This window comes from Medicago truncatula, chromosome 4 (assembly GCF_003473485.1).
Source record: "Medicago truncatula cultivar Jemalong A17 chromosome 4, MtrunA17r5.0-ANR, whole genome shotgun sequence".
NCBI classification, from domain to species: domain Eukaryota; kingdom Viridiplantae; phylum Streptophyta; class Magnoliopsida; order Fabales; family Fabaceae; genus Medicago; species Medicago truncatula.
The window spans coordinates 16,264,640-16,288,521 of NC_053045.1; the positions used below are offsets into that span (position 1 = coordinate 16,264,640).

At 34.7% G+C, this 23,882-nt stretch overlaps 2 protein-coding genes and 1 long non-coding RNA gene across 4 annotated transcripts; 1 reads left to right on the forward strand and 2 right to left on the reverse strand.

Moving 5' to 3' along the window:
• Positions 1 to 3,135: 3,135 nt before the first annotated feature.
• On the reverse strand, positions 3,136 to 3,628 carry LOC25481166 (uncharacterized). The gene is made up of 2 exons (XR_003008346.2): positions 3,416 to 3,628; positions 3,136 to 3,323 (listed from the first exon to the last, which is right to left on the reverse strand). It is a non-coding gene; the product is annotated as an uncharacterized lncRNA (long non-coding RNA).
• An 8,819-nt stretch (positions 3,629 to 12,447) lies between these two features.
• On the forward strand, positions 12,448 to 13,783 carry LOC25479422 (acyl-CoA--sterol O-acyltransferase 1). Its single transcript, XM_013588186.3, has one exon. The coding sequence runs from the start codon at positions 12,613 to 12,615 to the stop codon at positions 13,702 to 13,704; it is 1,092 nt and encodes a 363-aa protein (XP_013443640.1). The 5' UTR covers positions 12,448 to 12,612; the 3' UTR covers positions 13,705 to 13,783.
• Positions 13,784 to 14,756: 973 nt separating this feature from the next.
• Positions 14,757 to 22,874, reverse strand: LOC25479421 (structure-specific endonuclease subunit slx1). Of its 2 annotated transcripts, XM_024774862.2 has the most exons (4): positions 22,590 to 22,874; positions 21,850 to 21,956; positions 18,702 to 20,175; positions 15,038 to 15,166 (listed from the first exon to the last, which is right to left on the reverse strand). In XM_024774862.2, the coding sequence occupies exons 1-3, from the start codon at positions 22,787 to 22,789 to the stop codon at positions 20,042 to 20,044; spliced, it is 441 nt and encodes a 146-aa protein (XP_024630630.1). In that variant the 5' UTR covers positions 22,790 to 22,874; the 3' UTR covers positions 15,038 to 15,166; positions 18,702 to 20,041. The 2 variants fall into 2 exon arrangements, with proteins under 2 accessions (XP_013443638.1, XP_024630630.1); XM_013588184.3 differs by lacking the exon at positions 18,702 to 20,175 and having other exon boundaries at positions 14,757 to 15,166; positions 22,590 to 22,866.
• Between the last annotated feature and the right edge of the window lie 1,008 nt (positions 22,875 to 23,882).

Sequence of the window (23,882 nt, forward strand, 5' to 3'; positions counted from 1 at the left end):
GTTCTGAGAATGTTCTTGAAAAATATTTGCTTGCTTTGTAACCTATCTTTAAGAACACTCAAGAACACATGTTAAATAACAAATAATCTCATAATCATTTAATATAATTTAAATGTTTTGTTATCATTAAAACAATTTAAAAGAGATTTTTGGAATTTATCTCAACATACATCCTAATCAACATTTGTATGTTAGAGTTATGTTACTGAACATACATACATCATTCGTCCTTCGTCATTTTTATGCAATATGATATGATGCATGAAGACTCACTAACAACATATGAAAAATACATCAACAAGTCATCTTCACAACATAGTTCTTTTTGTCATTTTACTTGTTGTTATAAAAAAAGTACGTCATTCGTCATTATTAGTCATTATTCAACATTATACAACATGGTTATTACTTCATCATTCAACATTTTACAACATAGTCATTACTCGACATCATAATTACTCAACATCGTCCTTAAAACCTATACTCAACGTTAACTTTCTCCGTGCAATAAGTACTTCATCCTAATTACAACTATCCATTCCTCGTTCTCCGCTAAGTTTTTACTTCACCATTATCGTTACAACTACCACATTTATTCTCACCATTTAGAACAGCATTGCGCCATATTACCTCATTCACATTATCATCCTTCATTCATTCAAACTTATGTCATTATCTTTCTAGTGATTCATTATCTTGTCTCATCGCTAATATTACCCCTACATTATTCATTAATTAACATAATTTTCTATTCCCAATCTATTTTGTCCTATCAATTCTCTCAACCTCATATACCCTCTTAAATCTACCACACCCATTTCATTTTAACCTAAGGTCGTTACTTCACCATTATCATTCTTTCTAACACCATCCCTTACTTTAACTTACGCCTTTATATTTCCAATTACGTTCGTCTTATTCCTTCACCTAGCATCATCATTACCTTAAACCACTTCACCGTTTTACTTGTTCATTTTGGCTCTACACCTTACCCTCTACATCGTATCCTCTTTTTCGTCTTAGTTTTAAGCCCTAACCTCATCTTTACTTTCACTTAGAAATTCCTATCTTCATATATTGACTCATCTTCTTCACCGTCTAATACATCAGACCACTAACATCATATGCTCGTTTTACTTAGGTTTTGTACTCTTTAATTTTAAATTATGTTATTAGACTTAACCATCATTCTAAGGTTCTTTTATTATCATCCACAACTCTCTATCTTCGTTTACATTTCCTCTTAACAATCCCCTAATCATCGTCAATACTCTAATTCGACCTCGCTAATTACACCGTTATGATCTTCTCTCATTATTCATAAGTAATTCGAAATTCATCCTTATCACGACTAACATCTCTCATCCTATCCTTTATTTAACCTACTTCTCTCCATCATCGGTTACCTACGCCTTATCATATCTTTATCATTACCATTAACGTTGACTCTTCTTCTCTTCGTCATAACAACTTTTCTACGTTCTTGCTCTTCATTTATACTCGTCGCTACATTTATCCTTTACTCTAATTTACTATAATTTTGGTCTTTATTAGTTCATGAACTAACCTCTTACAACTCTCTCTACTTTACCTTCAAGTCTTTCACAAGCACCATTTATTACATCGTTCATCATCGTCATATAACATTTATATTATCATCATACCTACATATCATATATATATAGTTTACATCTCATACATCGATTAACATCATATCTACATATCATATATATTTTACGTCTTTGTTATTTCAACATCATGTTTAGAACACACATCCCTCATTAGTTGTATCTCCATTTTCTACATCTTTTGCTCTAGTGACAGGTCTTACCGTTAGCCCGCATAACAAAAAAAAGTTCTATAAATTATATATATTTTTCAAATAATTATTTACTTAGTTGATTATCAAAGTAAAAAACAAAAGTGAAAATTCAATGAATTAACACAAATATAAATGTAATATAAAATTATATTTATTCATTTCGTTATTTATAGTTTTAAAGATCGAATATATAAATATCTATAACCATAACATATCTAATTTATTTAAAATCATTTTCCTCGTCGTTTTAGTTTACGCGTTTGTACGAAAATGATTACAATTTACTTTTGTGCTAGACATTATTTAAACATATTAAAAATATTATTTATAAAAAAATTATAGCAGTGTTTTATAGTACTTTTTTAAAATAAAAAAAAAAAATTAATACGGGCCGGGCTCGGGTAGTATATTTCAAGCCCGTTTTGTCAACCGGGCTTTTTGGCCCGGCCCGCTAAAGCCCGAAGCCCGCTAGGGCCGGCCCGCCCGTTTTGACAGCTCTAACAGTAATTAAATCATAACTGAAGTTCTAGAGGTGCTATTGGATTCAAACTGAGGTAAAATGAAATCTAATATTTATATCTACAACTTTCATGAATACACCTAAATCAAATTCTGAACAGAAAGTGGTGGAAATGTTTATTTTCTTAAGACTGAGAGAGATGCACGACTATGCTGAACCATGTGTGGTATTTTGATCATAACTCACGTTGTGGATGTCTGATTGAGGTCAAACCATAGACAATGGAAATCTAACATTCAGACTTACAACTTTCATGTTTACACCAAGACCTAGTTCGGAATAGAAATGGGTCCCTATACGAATTTCGCTTTGGTTTTGGTCCCTCTCACTATGTAACTCATCATCTACTTTGCCAAATCAATGTCAACTGCCACTTCAGTCACGACCACATCATCCTCTGTTTGCCATGTATACGTTTTTGTAACGGATGATGAAGACATGGACTAAAATCAAAACATTTATAACTTACAGGGGTTGATTTTGTAGAAAAAAATACAGGGACGAAAACAAAAAATACGCGAATTTACAAGGACGAGCCTGCCTATATTTTATTTACTTATTAAAGTAACTTATTATAATAATAAACATTTCAGGTTGTCATAAAAATTCAAAGGCTAGAGAATCATAATACAGGGACGAAAACAAAAAATACACAAATTTACAAGGACGTTTTGCATATATATATATATATATATATATATATATATATATATAAAAGTCTATATTTTATTTACTTATTAAAGTAGTTTATTATAATAATAAACAGTTAAGGTTGTCATAAAAATTCAAAGTCTAGAGAATCAAGATCAAATTGTAAGTAAATTATAAAAGTACAAACATTATTATATGCTTTGAGGAATCATAACTATCTTTGAGGTAAATCATCGTCCCTAAAGTATGTGCAAAAGTTATTAACGCATAGCAAAACATAAGGAGGTTGTGCCACAATGCAATCATCATCAGAAATGCAAGGAATGTAAGCTGCATTTCAAATAAGAAAAATAAATGTTATTAAGAGGTGATAAAATACTGTGTATAAGATAGATTATAAAATGGTGTGAAAAATGACATACTTCTTCCTCCTGGTGGTCCTCCTTTCCTTCCAATCAAAAACGGAGAAAGAAAGATAATCAAAGCATAAACAAACATGAGAATGTGAGCCATATTTTTCTTCCTTTGCATGTAAAACAATTTTTTTAATCTCTTTATAAGTAAACTTTAATGCTTTGTTAACTTTAATTAAAATATTTTTTGTTGATTCATTATAATTAATGTTAAATGTCTCTTATGCGTGTATCCTATTGTTCACCCGTTGGGTCATTTAATATTTGTAAGAATCTCACATAAAAGTCTTGATGACTGCCAAAGTTCTTTAATTTTTTTTATTAAACTTCATTATACATATTTTTATTTTTATTTTAACCATTCATAATAGATAGGGGAAAATTCCAAAAACAAATAACAATAATGAATTAAGAAAAAATATTTAGCTGTACAAATAGGACATCGAAAAGGTATGAGCACATCATTTAAAAATAAAATTGTACCAACTATGATATATATATTTTTTTGGAAAATTATATATCAAAGGTTTTTTTTCTTGACAATAATTTTATATCAAACTTAATACATATTAAATGTATAAATTGTAAGACTCACAAGTTTAACCTAGCTAGGGATATAGGTATTGCTCGAGACCGGACCTCGACCCAACCAACAACCCATTTACGAAGGCTCAACAATAGATGCACCACCTCAAGGATGCTTAGGAAGGTCATATGTGTGCATAACTACACGAGAACACGACGATAAGACGATCATGGTTGTTCACTCAATATCTAACCGTCTTATGCCTTTGAACACGTTTTTTGACTCACTATTATGAGTTATTAGACTCTATGCAACACAATCTTCACAAACTTCTCTTAATAATACTCTTCAAACTTTCACCATTTCTCACACCATCATCTCACACTCTCTCCTCCTCTTCCTTCTACAACAATGTGTTTCCATCGTTAACCTTTCATAAAAAGAGACTACGTTAAAAATTTATGGATTGTATGAACGGTCAATGGAGATGATGCTGCGCTGAAAAGAAGCACAATTTGTATGGGTGTCATGTTTGTCTGCTTGGGCGCAAGTTTAACCATCAAGGTATCTTTCGCCCAGAGATATTTTTGGAGAAAAAAAATAGGGCACGTGAAAAACATATAAGGTGAAAGAAATAGTCTTGTCATTTTGGTATTTTAATTAAAGTGCATTGTGAGCCTATATGAATAAAGAGCTTACTTGTAGCTTATATCACAATCGTTAATCAAGATAAACGTATATGTATTATGTAACACCCCGTTTCCCAAAAATCCATTAATTAATAATTCATGCATCAGAGTAATTCCCAAACGGGCATGTCACACTACATTTTCAAAATTTCTTAAATAGAATATAAAATCTATTTAATAAACATCCTTCAAGTCATTATTAAATTTGCAGCGGAAAATTTGCATCAAAACAACGATAGCAATAGTTTAAATCTCCATAATTAAATCTTTGGCATAGAGCCTTATCAACATAAATTCAACAACCATAGGGCTACGTCAGCAATATTCAAATTTGATACATAGGAATGAAAAACAATAAGAAAATCCCATCCCGTACGTATCAGAGCCCTAGACACTTTGAGCCACCACTTCTAACAAACTTCAATACCTGCAAGTTACCCATACGAAGGGCAACAATTCCAAGCAGAAGGGGTGAGATTCACAAACAATAATAATAGATATATAAATCATCAACTTAATTAAATAACGTAATAAGCAACATATAAGTCAACAATAATATTCATACTTCTTCGACTTTAATAACTCTTACTAAATCAACCCACAACGACAACAACAACTCGACCACAACAACAATATCTCCCTCAACAACAACGACCACAACACAACCTACAACAACGACAATATCACCATCAACGACAACGACAACATCATCCACTACATCAACGACAACGAACGACGGGGTACTATTTTCAACTCAATGAATGACTAAGCATTCCGGGGCATAAGCCCCCAACAATTTGAATGATGAACATTCCAGGGCATGAGCCCTCAACAGATTGAATGACAAGGCATTCCAGGGCATAAGCCCTCAACGGTTGAATGACGAGCATTCCAGGGCATGAGCCCTCAACGGTTGAATGACAAAGCATTCCAGGGCATGAGCCCTCAACGGTTTCCTAATCATGAAAGGACTCCACTTGTGTATATCAGCATACAACTCAACTACGACAACAACAACATAGGTGACGACAACGATTGTGCATAATAACTCACTCACTCCCCAACTTGGTCAACATCAACAACCTATGACTCTGTTACTTAGAAACGACAACTCGAACCAACACATTGTACATTCTAATTGAATGCAATTAAATATAAACCAGCGATCATTAACAATCATAATCAATCAACAACAACAGTATACGTCAGCATGATATAACAATATCTTATACAATCCAACGATGTCTAGCATTATAACATAAACCAAGTATTACTTGTACAATTTTATCACATTAATAACCTCAATTGGCCATAACCAGCTTCACAGTTCATCATTTATATCCTATACATCTCTCATTGCTATCCCAAAGTTCAGCTCACAACCTCTCGTGCGACAAAGTCACATGAAATCCTAAACCAAGCAGTCTGTCAAGCACTAGCTCGCGAGGCGAGAGCCTCTACTCGCCACGGCGAGTTAGGGTAAAACACTCTAGAATCCAATCTGACTCTATTCTGAGTTCAAACTCAATCTAAAACTTCGCCTAATCATTAAGGTACATGTTCAGGCCCTCAGAAACACCCAAAGTTAAACTCACAGCTCAAAAACACAGAATCTTGCAAGCTCTCTGCCCACACTCGCCACGGCGAGTAAACGTGCTCGCTATGGCGAGCTGCGAAATGCAACTCGTGAGGCGAACAACTCTTGCTCGCGAGGCGAGCGATGATCTTCATCACTCGCTATGGCGAGGATCATCACTCGGGAGGCGAGCGATGAATAACAGTACGGCCAGGTTACAGTTTTTCTCAAAAATTCACCCAAACCCATTGTTCTAACCTTAAAACTGATTCTAAACATCAATATATGAAACATTTAAGGTCTGTTCATCATTTCTACATCAATTCACCCTAATTCCATCGTTTAATCATCAATTCTCATCATAACCCTAATTCCCAATTCTCCAAATTTATTCATAACTTTTGTTAAAACATAATCAGAATCATATACACTAAAATTAATGTAAGTTAGCCTCACCCTTACCTTAGATAATCGAAATCGCAGCCCTTCTTGGTTCTCTTCCCTTTTCTTGACTTTTCTCCCTTTTCCCTGTTGTACGTAAAAACTGCTTCCCTCACTTCTATTTTTCTAATTCTTTTATAAATATAATCTTCCCAATATTCACTTTACTCCCCCTAAGTTTACTTAATTCTCGTAAAACCCCAAACTCCAATTAAATCCTATTTCTTACTTATTCTATTAAATAATAAAATAGTCATTTAATAAAATATACCACACCATAAAATCAACGTAAATCATTTAAAAATCATATAAAAAGACTTTAAATCAACTAAAAATAATTAAATAAAAATGGGGCGTTACAACTCTCCCCAACTTGAAGAATTTTCGTCCTCGAAAATATACCTCAGATCAGACGATCCTCATTCGCTGTCTGAGTACCAGCTAAAGCAAACACTCTTCCACTCGCCTGACCCTTCTTAGGCTTCTTGCACTGCGAACTAAGATGACCTTCCTCATCACAATTGAAACAAACAATATCACCACGCTTGCATTCAGCTATTGTATGCCCTTTCTTCCCACATCGGAAGCACTTCTTCTCCTCACCATTGCAAACATTACTCTTGTGGCCCTTCTCACCACACTTGTAGCAAACAATCTCAGCAGGATCATCTCTCCTCTTAGGTCTCCTCTCATCAGTCAATCTCTGTTCCCCTTGGTTTACAGGAGCACTGTAGGGTTTCGGACGACCTTGTTGACCCTTGTTCCTCCGCTCATTCCTAATCTTATAGTGAGCTTTGGTATCCTCCTCATATATCCTGCAGCTATTCACCAACTCGGAAAAGACTCTGATCTGCTGATACCCAATAGCTCTCTTAATGTCAGCTCTCAAGCCATTCTCAAACTTAATGCACTTGGAGAACTCCGCTGTCTCTGCACTGTAATGAGGGTAGAACTTAGCAAGTTCCACAAACTTAGCAGCATACTCCGTAACTGACATATCCCCCTGTTTCAGCTCCAGAAATTCAATTTCCTTTTTCCCTCGGACATCCTCCGGAAAATACCTATTCAGGAATTCTCTCCTGAACACAGCCCAGGTCACCACAGCACCATCTTGTTCAAGCACAGGTAAAAGACTTATCCACCAATCATCTGCCTCTTCAGCCAACATGTGCGTACCAAACCGCACCTTCTGCACCTCTGAACACTGCATAACTCTAAAAATTCTTTCAACTTCCTTGAGCCACTTCTGGGCTCCGTCAGGGTCATACCTTCCTTTGAATGTTGGTGGATGATTTCTCAAAAAAGTTTCCAACATTCTTACTCCATCGTTACCAGCACCAGCTTGTGGGTGTTGTCCTACAGCTTGAGCTACAGCCTCAAGCGCAGCAGCAATAGCAGCATCATTTCTCCCAGCCATTTTAAAACTCTACACCACAAACAACAATCAGAACAACAACAAAAAGCAACATTAAAGTTGACACCCTATCCTAGGTGGCTCAACACGACTCTACTACTTGGCCGGACGGACCAACCTGCTCTGATACCAATTGTAACACCCCGTTTCCCAAAAATCCATTAATTAATAATTCATGCATCAGAGTAATTCCCAAACGGGCATGTCACACTACATTTTCAAAATTTCTTAAATAGAATATAAAATCTATTTAATAAACATCCTTCAAGTCATTATTAAATTTGCAGCGGAAAATTTGCATCAAAACAACGATAGCAATAGTTTAAATCTCCATAATTAAATCTTTGGCATAGAGCCTTATCAACATAAATTCAACAACCATAGGGCTACGTCAGCAATATTCAAATTTGATACATAGGAATGAAAAACAATAAGAAAATCCCATCCCGTACGTATCAGAGCCCTAGACACTTTGAGCCACCACTTCTAACAAACTTCAATACCTGCAAGTTACCCATACGAAGGGCAACAATTCCAAGCAGAAGGGGTGAGATTCACAAACAATAATAATAGATATATAAATCATCAACTTAATTAAATAACGTAATAAGCAACATATAAGTCAACAATAATATTCATACTTCTTCGACTTTAATAACTCTTACTAAATCAACCCACAACGACAACAACAACTCGACCACAACAACAATATCTCCCTCAACAACAACGACCACAACACAACCTACAACAACGACAATATCACCATCAACGACAACGACAACATCATCCACTACATCAACGACAACGAACGACGGGGTACTATTTTCAACTCAATGAATGACTAAGCATTCCGGGGCATAAGCCCCCAACAATTTGAATGATGAACATTCCAGGGCATGAGCCCTCAACAGATTGAATGACAAGGCATTCCAGGGCATAAGCCCTCAACGGTTGAATGACGAGCATTCCAGGGCATGAGCCCTCAACGGTTGAATGACAAAGCATTCCAGGGCATGAGCCCTCAACGGTTGAATGACAAAGCATTCCAGGGCATGAGCCCTCAACGGTTGAATGACAAAGCATTCCAGGGCATGAGCCCTCAACAGTTTCCTAATCATGAAAGGACTCCACTTGTGTATATCAGCATACAACTCAACTACGACAACAACAACATAGGTGACGACAACGATTGTGCATAATAACTCACTCACTCCCCAACTTGGTCAACATCAACAACCTATGACTCTGTTACTTAGAAACGACAACTCGAACCAACACATTGTACATTCTAATTGAATGCAATTAAATATAAACCAGCGATCATTAACAATCATAATCAATCAACAACAACAGTATACGTCAGCATGATATAACAATATCTTATACAATCCAACGATGTCTAGCATTATAACATAAACCAAGTATTACTTGTACAATTTTATCACATTAATAACCTCAATTGGCCATAACCAGCTTCACAGTTCATCATTTATATCCTATACATCTCTCATTGCTATCCCAAAGTTCAGCTCACAACCTCTCGTGCGACAAAGTCACATGAAATCCTAAACCAAGCAGTCTGTCAAGCACTAGCTCGCGAGGCGAGAGCCTCTACTCGCCACGGCGAGTTAGGGTAAAACACTCTAGAATCCAATCTGACTCTATTCTGAGTTCAAACTCAATCTAAAACTTCGCCTAATCATTAAGGTACATGTTCAGGCCCTCATAAACACCCAAAGTTAAACTCACAGCTCAAAAACACAGAATCTTGCAAGCTCTCTGCCCACACTCGCCACGGCGAGTAAACGTGCTCGCTATGGCGAGCTGCGAAATGCAACTCGCGAGGCGAACAACTCTTGCTCGCGAGGCGAGCGATGATCTTCATCACTCGCTATGGCGAGGATCATCACTCGGGAGGCGAGCGATGAATAACAGTACGGCCAGATTACAGTTTTTCTCAAAAATTCACCCAAACCCATTGTTCTAACCTTAAAACTGATTCTAAACATCAATATATGAAACATTTAAGGTCTGTTCATCATTTCTACATCAATTCACCCTAATTCAATCGTTTAATCATCAATTCTCATCATAACCCTAATTCCCAATTCTCCAAATTTATTCATAACTTTTGTTAAAACATAATCAGAATCATATACACTAAAATTAATGTAAGTTAGCCTCACCCTTACCTTAGATAATCGAAATCGCAGCCCTTCTTGGTTCTCTTCCCTTTTCTTGACTTTTCTCCCTTTTCCCTGTTGTACGTAAAAACTGCTTCCCTCACTTCTATTTTTCTAATTCTTTTATAAATATAATCTTCCCAATATTCACTTTACTCCCCCTAAGTTTACTTAATTCTCGTAAAACCCTCAAACTCCAATTAAATCCTATTTCTTACTTATTCTATTAAATAATAAAATAGTCATTTAATAAAATATACCACACCACAAAATCAACGTAAATCATTTAAAAATCATATAAAAAGACTTTAAATCAACTAAAAATAATTAAATAAAAATGGGGCGTTACATATTACACAAACTATTATTTTATAGAAAATTATAAAATAAATTTAAATGTTTTTTATATGAATATTAGTATTTTGATAAGTTATCTTCCAGAACTTATGAAAATAAGTCGTAAAAGACTTATGAAAAACATCACAAATTGTTTTAAAAAGTTTTCAAATAGTCTGAGAAAACTTTTTTTTAAGGACAGTCTCAAAAAACATATAGCAATAGACAAGATCAAACAGAACCTATAATCTTTTACTATATATAATATTTTGGAGGAAATAGTTTTTTTAAAAAAATAAAAAATAAAGATGAGAAGATGGTATTTCAATCTAGTGCAGTTAAAAAAATAATTACTTTTGAACAAAAAAGTAAATAATAATTATTATTTAATTTGAGAAAAAAAATATACTCCCTCCGTCTCATAATAATTGTCTGTTTAACATTTTTTTTTTCTCAAAAAAATTGTCACTTTATAATACCAATGCAACATTTATTATTTTTTTCATTATTATACTCTTATTTATTGAATTTCATTCAACTTAACTACTCCAATACTACAATTAATAACGATATTTTAGTAAATGATACTCCCTCCGTTCCTTTTTAATTGTCACTTTTGAGTTTTTTACACAAACCAAGACAAGAAATACTTTTTACTACTTTTTATGCAACAATTCATCTTTTTCCTATAATAACCTTCATCATTTAATATCTCATTTCATTTACTTCTCTCTCTACAATAAATAATCAAGGGTAATAAAGACAAAACAATATTTAATGTTGTATTGAACTTTGAAAGTGACAGTTAATTAGAAACAAAAAAATTATGCAAAAGTGACAATTAAAAAGGAACGGAGGGAGTACTAATTTTACCATTAAAATCAACATAATTAATCATTTCTTTAATAATCATACGCAAACCTTAAACGACTATAATTTAGAGACGACCGAATAATTTATTAACATGGTAAACCTCCACTAGCAAACATTCAAAGTCAATGACATTGTCTCTAAAGCCACCTGTTAAAACAAGAGCAGTGATTGGCATACATCCTTATGTGGCAAACACCTCTTGACCTCCACTTAAAAAAATGACATGTGGCAACGTGGGCTCCACATATCCACCAACTGTCTCTCTCTTCTCTTTTCCTTCATCCCTCTCTTCTCCGATGGACCGCCGCCGTCGCCCCCACCACCACCACCACCATCATCAATATCGATCCCCTTCCTCACCACCACCATTTTTACCATCACCGGATCTGCTCAGATATGTCTTAACCGTCGTCGCCCAGATCTGCGATTTTCCCACACTTCGTTCTTTACACCACCGCCACCGTCAACCCATCACCACCGCGTCACCATTGCTCTCAACTCTTATCTCGCAATCTCATCTCTCTCTTCCTTCACCCTCACCGGAACACCCACCATCCTCTATATAAACCATCCTGTTAGTGGAGGAGATCAATTTACGATGTCAATAGGGGTTGGTATGCCTTCAATATGATTTTTCATTACCAAAGCATTAGCATTATTCAAACTATTAAAGGAATTATTTGAGGTTTGCACTACCGTAACAACAACTGGGTTTCTCATGTAAAATACCCCACATGAGGTGGAAGTAGTGTGGAATGGTCTTTCCTCAAATAATTTCATTAACAGTATCAGAGATGGATGTAGTGCGGTTAGTTATGAGAGCTTGAGAGAGGTCTGAGAAAGTTGCAGAGAGATTTGGGGAAAGAGATGATTAGTGGATGATTCAGAAAAAAAAAATTAAATAAAAATGCCACATGGAGGATGTTTATTGGAGGTGTACAAAGTGTGTATAATGTGAAGTGGTCCAACTATAATTTTCCTAAAACAAATATACTTCCATATGAGTGTGTTGGCCATGTTGAAAAAGTCAGGTCTACCCACTGTTTGGGTTAGCTGTTATAATTAATGGAAAAGAAAAGAAATTCATTGCATCCAAATCACTATGTAACTTCCAATATCTCCATTATCTCTTCAACATTGCTCTAACAAAATTACTTATTCAACAATCATGGAAAGTAACATGTTGAATCTGATCAAGGTGTGTCCCATAGTTATCATATCCTTAAGCTACTGTTATTTGATTCATAAATTTGTTTCACCAGGAACAAAAAGACTTATTTGTCTTCTTCCAATTATTTTTCTCAATCTTTTCATTCCTCTTACCTTTACCTCTGTACACTTAACAGGCACCTTAGGATTCTTCTTTGCTTGGCTTGCAAATTTCAAACTCTTGCTATTTGCTTTCAATATTGGTCCTTTATCATCTGATTCATCAATCTCTCTTACACGTTTTATAGCTCTTGCTTGTCTTCCAATCAAGATCCAACAAAACCCACCCAAAAAACACCATCAAAATCTAACAAATGGATCAAAAAATTCAGATTTTGAAACTGAAACCAAACCCACTTCAAAAACATCAAATACCAACACCCCATTTCTACAATATGCCATAAAGTTTGTTCTTTTGGCTATTTTGGTGAAAATTTATGATTACAGTGACCAAATTCATCCAAAAATTATACTAGGTATGTATTGTTTCCACATATATTTTCTATTGGAAATAATCTTAGCAATTGTTGCAACATTAGCTAGAACAATATTGGGTTTAGAATTGGAACCACAGTTTAATAATCCAATCCTCTCAACATCACTCCAAGATTTCTGGGGAAGAAGATGGAACCTTATGGTGACAAGCATCCTAAGACCAACAGTGTATGAACCAACATTAAAAGCAGCAAAGAACATTGTGGGTCCAAAGTGGGCCCCACTACCAGCAGTGTTTGGAACATTTGTGGTTTCAGGTTTGATGCATGAGCTTATACTGTATTACATGGGAAGGTTGGAACCAACTTTAAGGATGTTTGGGTTCTTTGTTTTTCATGGAGTGTGTTTGACGGTGGAGATTGCATTGAAGAGGTGTTTTACTGCCAGGTGGCAGTTGCCGAGGTTTGTGTCGGGGTTTTTGACGGCTGGATTTGTTTTTGCAACGTGTTTTTGGTTGTTTCTTCCAGAGTTTATACGGTGTAGGCTTGATGTTAGGGCTTTTGAGGAATATGCTGCTTTAGGTGTGTTTGTTAAAAATCTCAGTTCCAAGTTCTGAAATTTTTTGTTGTAATTCACTCTTGATTTTTTTTTGTTTGACTATCAAACTATCACAATCGCTATTGTTAGGAAAAAAATGATATGTTTGTCTACTAAAAAAATGATATTTATTTAAGGGGTAATAGTGCTTTTCACCCCTATAATATATGTCATTTCCGGTTTTCGCCCCTATAAAATTTTCGGTTTGATTTGCTCCCTCGTAAAAATTTTATTTTTCGGAAAACACCCCAAATATGTTATTTTCAGAATTTTTTTTCAAGAAATTTTGGTTTTTAAATGGGTGAAAATCACTATTAACCCTTTATTTAAATTAGAGTATGTTAAAGAACATAAATTCAAATTCTATAAAAACAAACAAAATGAATCTAAACACAAACTTACAACATTTAAAATGAACACCATACATTGAAGTGTCTAAAATAACAATTCCAGTATTTGATTGAATCGAAGCTAATTAGACAACCTGAATTGCACGATAAAAGCAATCCCACTCGATATCTTTCAAATATATCAATATAGATTTTAAACTCCAAAAGTGTAATCAAACATATACTAATCAATTGTAGTTGGTAGATGCCACTATATTTAAGAGAGCCAATCATATTCTCTTCTGAAAATTAGTCAACAAGGAAACTTCCTATTTGTGTACTACACGACCATGTTTTCACACCTCAGCGACACAAATTAAGAACAAAAAAAATGAAAGATAAATTTTGCATTGTGAAAATAATATTTTTTTTAACTTTTTAGACGTTAAATGCGCAATTTTCAATACTATATTTCTGTATTTAGTTATCTTAACATATGTCATTAGCGGTACAAGTTAGCTTTTTATTCTTTTAATTAGGGAGGAAATTATGTCTTTTTCGCTAATCATTCATCGCTGGCCAAGAATCCGCCAATCCTTGGATGGTTCAATTTAAACTGATATGATGTAGATTAAAACAAGTCAAATCACAATTTTTTCGACTATATTTTATTTTGCTTTTTTAATACTCATATTTAGATTATATAGCATGCTTTGCATTTTAAGGGTATCAAATATTGTCCTTTTCACTAAATGATGCTGGGTCTGAAATATAATATACTGTTCCATTCCATATACTCAATGGACTTGGTTCTTGGATATACAGAGATCTTTTATTAAAATAATCAATCGTTGTGTGTATTGTAAAGTGTCTGTTAAATATTTGGCCTATGTTTTGGCATTTGAATATATTACAGTTATTAAATTAAAACACCTACATCGTTGTAGTTGAATCAAATTGGATCCAAATGCCAATTAATTTCTAAGTTTGTGCAGTCAAGTGAGGTTTTCACTCTATTTAAAGCTGCTTGCCTGTGTTGCAGCAGTGGACGTGATGGATCTTCGCTTTCGCTTTGCTTGGAGGAATCGTCATTTTGTTTTTTGCGGGGAACTCTCCTTGACAACGCTTTCCATTTTGATTCAAATACACAAGCTACAAAAGCAGAAGGAAAACAAAACAAAATCATCAACTGGAAATTCAGAAATCCAAATCCTTAAAAGGAACAAATATAAAAAAGATGTGATATTTAAACACAGGAAGAAAATAACAGCCTATTCAGATTAGTAAAGAGAGCTGGATTATAATATTACCATGACTTCGAGTTATTGCAAAACATGCAAAGAGAAATAGAGGGATTAGAGCCCATTTGCACATAAAAGACTTCCAAAATTACCAAACACTAGATTATCAAAAGGAGCTATCAAATAGTCAACCCCGTGACAAAAATGCTTATAATGCTAAATTACTGAACAGATCTAACGCTCCAAAACACTACTGTAAAAATGAGAATTAAAAATCAACACAAAATCATCATTTTATTTGACAGCACTTAGCCACAAGACAAGATTATTACAGTTGGGAAAATATTTCTTCCACTGATAAAAATAAGTCTCATTACACTAAGTCACTAGTCTAACACTACAACATTATACCATATTCTTTTTTGAAGAAACCAAACTAGCCTACTGAAATTACCAAGCCAACCCAAGTGGGTTAACATTATACCATATTAAAAGCAGGAAATCCAGAATCAATCAATTAGCTCCCTCGTTTCTTCTTTTACAAATCATATTGTAAGTCTTATTGAATAGTGGCAGAAAAGGTAATTTGATTATATGTTCACAGCACTTAAAAGAACTGAGGTCTTTATATCAGTAAAAGATAGTAGGATTATAATATTCAGCAAGAATGCCTTCAGGTAATCGCAAAATAAGTAGCTAGATAGTCAAGACAGGGGGAGGCGGGGAGAGAGAGAGAGATATTGGGACCCCGTGACTACAGGGTAACATAATATTAAGCCAGTACTACGTCTAAGTAGTGCAGGAAAGCAGGAAAGACCTCCCAAATTGAGATGAGTTCCCATCTCAGATGATATTGTGTTTCATTCAAGGTAAGGTAACCTTGTTTGATGGAAAAATAAGAAGCAATGCAATCAGATCGATGCTGACCCAGAATACTAAACTATGACTTGCTGTGAGTTCATAGAGAAATCTAACTAATTCAAGAACTAAAATTTACAGAAATATCTCAAATAAAGTTGCTTTGTAATAATCAAGCTGCAGTCCATATTTCCTCTATAACCTGATTTTTTTATATGAGGACCAAACATATCGAAGTGGATTGTCAAATAAAATGTGCTTTATGGTGTATTATAATATCACTAACTAGTAGCGCTATGTTAGGATCCAAAAGGAGAGGGTGTTTTAAGTAATTAGGTTTAACCGTTTAAGTAAATCATTAGAAGTGGCCCATTAAGATTAAACAATAAGAGGCCCATTCGAGTTAGAATGTTCTCTTTATTTGTATATAAAGGGGAATTCTTAGGAGTTCTAGAGTATGAACGAAGAAGTTTTCAGTTTGGGGCCAAAATAGAATTGGTTGTGTCGGTGCATTGCTCTAGGAGTAGTTAGAGAAACTCTCTCTTCTACTATTTTACATTACTCTAGGACCAAGGTAGTCAGGAACCAGTCCCAGCACGTAGGAACGGACGATCCTATGTGCTTCCCACACCCAAACGTGCTTCGACCCTGTTTCGAATCGTTTTTCCCATGTTTGTTGGCAGGAATGAGTTCCTGATGCAAGAACCTGGGTTTGCCAAAATTGGTTTGGGCTACCCGAACCGGCTCGGGTCAAAAAATAACCCGGTTTCTATAAATAATAAAACCCGGAAATTTCAATACTTCTCACTTAACCCTAAAACACAGGAACGACGGCCATGGAAAGTTTCTGGCGAATTTCTCGCCGTCATTCTCTCTCTTGCTTGTATTCTCGTTGTTCTCTCTCATTCTTCCTCTCACCTAAACCATTACTCTTTTTCTTTTCAACACAAAGTTTCGTTTTCAATATCTTTCCTTTCCTTCACTTCCTTTTTCGTTCTCTCCATACCATTCCTCTGTTTCGTTTTCTCCGTAGTCCATACCCCATTACTCTGTTTTCTCTCCATACCCATCAATATTATTTTTAATATAACATTTGTAATGGCTTCAACTAGTATGTCAATGAAACTTCTTCAGCTCCAGTAGCTTCTTCATCCGCTGCTGTTAGGGCAAGGCCAAAAAATGCAAAAGGAAATAAAACTGATCCAGCATTGGAGTATGCTATTTCAAAAAATGCAAAAGGAAATAAAACTGATCCAGCATTGGAGTATGCTATTTCTTTTGAAGCAGGATCAAGAAGGTGAAATGTAGATTCCGTCGGCTTCCTTTTACAAGAAGTGCTTATAGGGTTAAGCATCATTTGGCTGGAACGAGCAGAGATGTTTCGCCATGCCCGTCGGTTCCTCCGGATGTTAAGAAAATTATGTAGGATAGGGTTGATAAGTTACCAAAGAAGTTGCTAAAAAAAGCTAATTTGTTAGTTGTCGATGCTGCTGATCTTCAGATTGTTGATGGCGGGAGGGGAAAAAGAAAAATTGTAAGGGAGATAGCACCTAAGAACATGTTTACAAGAGGACTCACTACAATGAAACAATCCACAATCAATGGTGTGTGGAAGAAGGAAGACCGGGAAGATGCTTGTTAGGCTATTGCTCTCCTTTTTTACAATAATGTTATTCCATTTAATGGTGCAAGCTCTGATGAGTATTTTAAGATGTTTGAATATGTTGCAAAGCATGGTTTAATATTTAAGCCACCCTCTTATCATGAGATTAGAGTTAAATATTTGGATTATTTCTATGGTGAAATTAGTAAGGATTTGACAGGACATAGAGTTGTTTGGGAGAAATATGGTTGCACAATTATGACCGATGGTTGGACTGATAGGAGGAGAAGAACTATATTGAACTTTTTGGTACATAGTCCAAAGGGAACTTTTTTTTTTAAAGTCTATTGAGCATCTTACATTACCAAAACTCCTGATAAAATTTTTAAGATGATTGATGATGTTGTTGAAGAGATTGGAGAAGAAAATGTTGTCTAGGTAGTTACAGACAATGCAGCTGGTGAGTTGTTGATGGAGAAGAGGCCACATTTGTATTGGATACTATATGCTGCTCATTGTATTGACTTGATGGTGGAGGATTTTGAGAAGAAGATCCCTCTCCGTACAGATGCAATTTCTAGGGGCAAAAGATCACCACTTATATTTATGGAAGAACAAGTCTCATGTCTTTTTTGCATAAGTTTACTAACAAAGTTGATTTGATTCGACCGACAATGACACGTTTTGCTACCTCTTATTTGACATTGGGGTGTTTGAATGAACATCAAAATCAACTTATTGATTTGTTAAAGTCAAACGAGTGGAAGACTAGTAAACTTGCTAAGAGTAAAGATGGAAAGATCGTGCAAAAAATGTTGTTTTAAATATGTTTTTTTGGAAGGATGTTTTGAACTGTCTGATAGGTGCTTTCCGACATGTTAAAGTGCTGTGCATGATGGACTCGGAAGAAAAGGCAGCCATGAGATATATTTATGGAGAGATGGATTGTGATAAAAAAAATAGGCACAAATAGAATTATAGTTACCTCCTAGCAGCCCCATTAAAGTTGGTTCAAATCTTCTCTTTAGCACGATCCATCTCTTCATAAATATATCCCATGGCTGCCTTTTCTTCCGAGTCCACCATGCGCAACACTTTAACAAGTGGAAAAGCACCCCTTAGACAGTTCAAAACATTCTTCAAAAAAAACTTATTTAAAACAGCATTTTGCACGACCTTTCCATCTTTACTCATAGCAAGTTTACTAGTCTTCCACTCGTTTGACTTGAACAAATCAATAAGTTGATTTTGATGTTCATTCAAACACCCCAATGTCAAATAAGAGGTAGCAAAACATGTCATTGTTGGTCGAATCAAATCAACATGGTTAGTAAACTTATGCAACAAAGATATGAGACTTGTTCTTCCATATATATAAGTCGTGATCTTTTTGCCCCTAGAAATTGCATCTGTATGGAGAGGGATCTTCTTCTCAAAATCCTCCAACATCAAGTCAATACAATGAGCAGCAAATTGTGTCCAATACAAATGTGGTCTCTTCTCCATCAACAACTCACCAGCTGCCTTATAAATTGTTGCATTGTCCGTAACTACATGGCCAACATTTTCTTCTCCAATCTTTTCAACAACATCATCAATCATCTTAAAAAAATTTATTAGCAGTTTTGGTAATGTCAGATGCATCAATAGACTTTAAAAAAAAAAAAAGCTCCCTTTGGACTATGTACCAAAAAATTCAATATAGTTCTTCTCCTCCTATCAGTCCAACCATCGGTCATAATTGTGCAACCATATTTCTTCCAAACAGCTCTATGTCCTGCCAAATCCTTACTAATTTCACCATATAAATAATCCAAATATTTAGCTCTAATCTCATGATAAGAGGGTGTGGCTTAAATCCTATACCATGCTTTGCAACATATTCAAACATCTTAAAATACTCATCAGACCTTGCAACATCAAATGGAATAACATTATTGTAAAAAGAGAGAGCAATAGCCTTACAAGCATCTTCCCGGTCTTCCTTCTTCCACACACCATTGATTGTGGATTGTTTCATTGTAGTGAGTCCTCTTTTAAACATGTTCTTAGGTGCTATCTCGCTTACACTTTTTCTTTTTCCCCTGCCTCCATCAACAATCTCAAGATCAGCATCAGCAGCACCATCTTTGTCCCCATCAGCAGCATCGACAACTAACAAATTAGCTTTTTTTAGCAAACTTCTTTTGTAACTTATCAACCCTATCCTGCATAACTTTCTTAACATCCGGAGGAACCGACGGACAAGGCGAAACATCTCTACTCGTTCCAGTTAAATGATGCTTAACCCTATAAGCACTTCCTGTAAAAGGAAGTTGACAGAATCTACATTTCACCCTTCTTATCCTGCTTAATAGAAATAGCATACTCCCATGCTGGATCAGTTTTATTTCCTTTTTCATTTTTTGGCCTTGCCCTAGCAGCAGCAGATGAAGAAGCTACTGGAGCTGAAGAAGCAACTGAAGAAGTTTCATTGACATTAGTAGTTGAAGCCATTACAAATGTTATATTAAAAATAGTATTGATGGGTATGGAGAGAAAACAAAGTAATGAGGTATGGACTATGGAGAAAACGAAACAGAGTAATGGTATGGAGAGAAAACGAAAAAGGAAGTGAAGGAAGGGAAAGAGATTGAAAACGAAACTTTCTGTGTTGAAAGGAAACAGAGTAATTGTTTAGGTGAGGATGAATGAGCCTTCATCAATCTTGCTTCAAGCTTGCTGACGGATAAAGTGAGTAATCATGTGAAATCACTTGGAGATGGTGCTGAAAGTCCCTCAGACACATATGGGTTACTGTTGGAAGATTCTCGACAAGTAAAATTGGGCATTCTAGCTCTACTAAGTGTTGGAAGTTGCATTTATCCAATGCAAGGATCACCAGCTAAGGAGAAGGTAAGGCCATTGGATTACTCAGCGACTATCAAGCAATGGGACCCAAGAAAACTCAATACTACTCTGGCAGCTACAACATGTGAATACTGCAGGAGTGGTTCACTTATTTTTCATGGATTGTACAAGTCTGTTTTTCTAGTCAGTGGCAATGTTAGGACCCAATGAGAGGATGTTTTAAGTAATTAGTAGGTAGTTAATTAGGTTTAAGCAGATCATTAGTAAGTGGGCCATTATGACTAAATAATAAGAGGCCCATTAGAGTTAGAATGTTCTCTTTATTTATTTGTATATAAAGGAGTATTCTTAAGAGTTATAGAGTATGACGGAATAAGTTTTCTGTTTAGGGCCAGATTAGGATTCTTATGAGTTGTGTCGGAGCTTTGCTCTGGGAGTAGTTAGAGAAACTCTCTCTTCTACTATTTTACCATTTTCATTCGTATAAATGAAATATCCTATTTTCCTTAATTACCATCTGTTTCATCTTCATTCTTTGTTGTGTTATTGTGGTGGATTATTTGGTTCCTATCACGCTACCTCAATACCAATGACTAAGCAACCAATATTATTGTCAAGTCCCATAGGAGTCCTTGTATTGGGTTCATTTGTAACAAGACTGATGCATCTAATTTGTATGCTCCAGGAGTGTGATTGTACAATATGTTGTTGAAGGAGCTCAAAGCTACTTAAACTAACACCACAAAGCCTGCATCAACTCAGCATTCAGTTGCGGATGTTGAAGCTATTATGCCAGCTCAACGACAGTTAGAGAATGGTTACAAGAGATAGGTTCCTATACTTGTGATGTATGATGCTTATAGTAGACTAACATAGTAATATATATAGTCGCTTTTGTACTCTTTTCTCATTAAGGCAATATACACAAGTTTTCTTCCTCCCTCGGTTTCTCTTGTTGATTCTTCTTACATGGAACTTTGTTCCTATGACAATAGTCTATTTAAGGGTAGGTAGTGTGGCCAAATACTCACATATGTCAGGTTGTATTGGCAGGTGACTTTTCAACTATAACATCCAAATGGAAGAACATCAAAGAAAAATGGGAAATATTTTAAAACAAAATGAAATCATAAAAGCTGAACACAAGTATAACAACATTTACTTTCTCCGCATAAGTTAGATTATCACAATGGAAAAACAATTTATAGTTCTGCGTTTAATGGAAAAACAACTTATAGTTTAGTGTTTTAAAAAAAGAACACAAAAGGTAGTCGTATATATACCTTCACTTCGGTTTGTAAAGCCACAAACGATACATGCACAAATCCACGGCCTTCCAGCACGTGAAGCTTTTGCACCACCTTTAAGATCACCGTTATGCTCCTTCAAACTACAACAATTAAGATAAATACAAATCAAACACCTATTTCTATAACTCCAGATCAAATGACATACATCAGCAGCATTTAAAAAATATAAGAGGAAATTAACTGCATCGATGTAACAAAATTAAACCGGAATGTAACAATAGGCAAACCCGTAACTCAAGTTTTACAAACTACTATAGTTTCCTTTAACCAGATCATATTACTTACAGAACAGAGGCAGCATTGTAATTTTCAAACAATTTTTCCTAATTTTTCCTTGGGATTAAACCCATTAATTGTAATCTATGAAGCACGGACACTTCTCGGATTAGGCGTGTCCCGGTGTCGGACACGTGTCGTGTCCGACACCAACACGACACCGACACTCATAATTACACTAAATTATGTGATTTTTCCAAATTATTAGCTGTGTCGGCGTGTCAGTGTCCGTGTCGTGTCCGGTGTCCGTGCTTCATAGATTGTAATTGAAAAAACAAATAGCACAAATACAAAGTAAAATCCGTTTCATATGATCACAAAAATGCAACAACAAATTTTAGCACCAAATTCAGATAACACGTTAATTGAATATGGAAATCAAGAGAGATGAATCGTATAGGTCAGAAAAATGGTAAAAGGTGAAATTTGAAAGGTACCGGCGAGGGAAATTGGTAGTGACGCCAACGTAGGTTTTGATTGGATGATTGGTGGAGAGAATGAGATAAACACACCATGATGATGATTCTGATTTTGGTTTTAATTCTGATTTTTTAGGCGATGATGAAGAACATTTGGATAATTTAGGGTTTGAAATTGGGCGTTTGATGGAGCGAAATGTCTGAGATAGCGTTCTCATCGTAAAATCAAATCAACTACTTCTCTGCTTTACCGTTGGACCGCTTCTCCGACCAGCTCTTGAAAATGAAAACAAACGACAATCCGAAAAAAGTTATTTTATTTAAAAATAATATTACCGTTGGAGTAACTTATATAAATTAAAAATAAATATTTATAATAAATTTCAAATAAATATTTTTTAATCTATAATTTATTTTGATAAAGTCAGCATATTTCAATTGGTAATGATATCGTATTATATATGTAGATGTCATGTTCGAACCTAGATTCCTCACCTGTTTATTATTCATATTAAAGGTGAAATTTTAATCACGAGACTATTTGATCAAAAATAAATAAATAATAATATGTTTTGATAATTGGTTATAATTTATGTAATTTGGTTATATTATTGTTGTGGAACTAGTGATTTAATCAATTTATCAATGATATTCATCAATTGTGATTCTTTATTCAATTGATTGATGTTGAGGAAAGAAAGATATTATTTTTGCTATCAGACTAAAGAAAATACATTAATATTTTTAGGAGAGACTAGGAAATTACATGTAAATAAGGATAAAGACAAAATGATGAAAGAATAAAGGGTTAAGTTCCTATAAATATGCGCGTTTCTAACATTAGTTTTTACTTAAATTTTATTAAATTTTTGGTCCCCGACGTTTTTTTCCGTTAGCAAAATAGGTCATCGCTGTTAATTGTTGCTGATTGAGCAAACAGAAGCACACGTGGATGTCACATCTGACTTTTTTTTGTTGCATTAAATATGTTTTTAGTCCCTATAAAATTGAGGCATTTTAAGTTTAGTCCTTACTTAATTTTAATAGTTGTTTTAGTCCTTACAAAAATACTATGCATTCAATATTAGTCTTTGCTCAATTCAAATTTGTTTAATTTATTCTTAAACTCTTAAGTTTTTTAACAATTTTTTGTAGACGTGTTAAGAACATTACTAAAAGTTCCGCCGCAAAATTTGATCTATATGTCCATATTTTATTACTTTTATCTTTAACTTTTATTGTTTTCAAATATTCATATTTAATTCGTTTCATGTTAAAAAATTCTAAATTTTATTAATTGAACCATTCATA

Excerpts from the sequence above, each read along its gene's own strand:
- LOC25479422 (XM_013588186.3), top strand. The coding sequence starts at position 12,613 with ATGGAAAGTAACATGTTGAATCTGATCAAGGTGTGTCCCATAGTTATC.
- LOC25479421 (XM_013588184.3), bottom strand. The coding sequence starts at position 22,789 with ATGAGAACGCTATCTCAGACATTTCGCTCCATCAAACGCCCAATTTCA. Across the intron at positions 21,957-22,589 it reads ACTACCAATTTCCCTCGCCG|TTTGAAGGAGCATAACGGTG; the intron begins GTACCTTTCAAA and ends TAATTGTTGTAG. Across the intron at positions 15,167-21,849 it reads CTTTACAAACCGAAGTGAAG|CTTGTGTATTTGAATCAAAA; the intron begins GTATATATACGA and ends CTGCTTTTGTAG.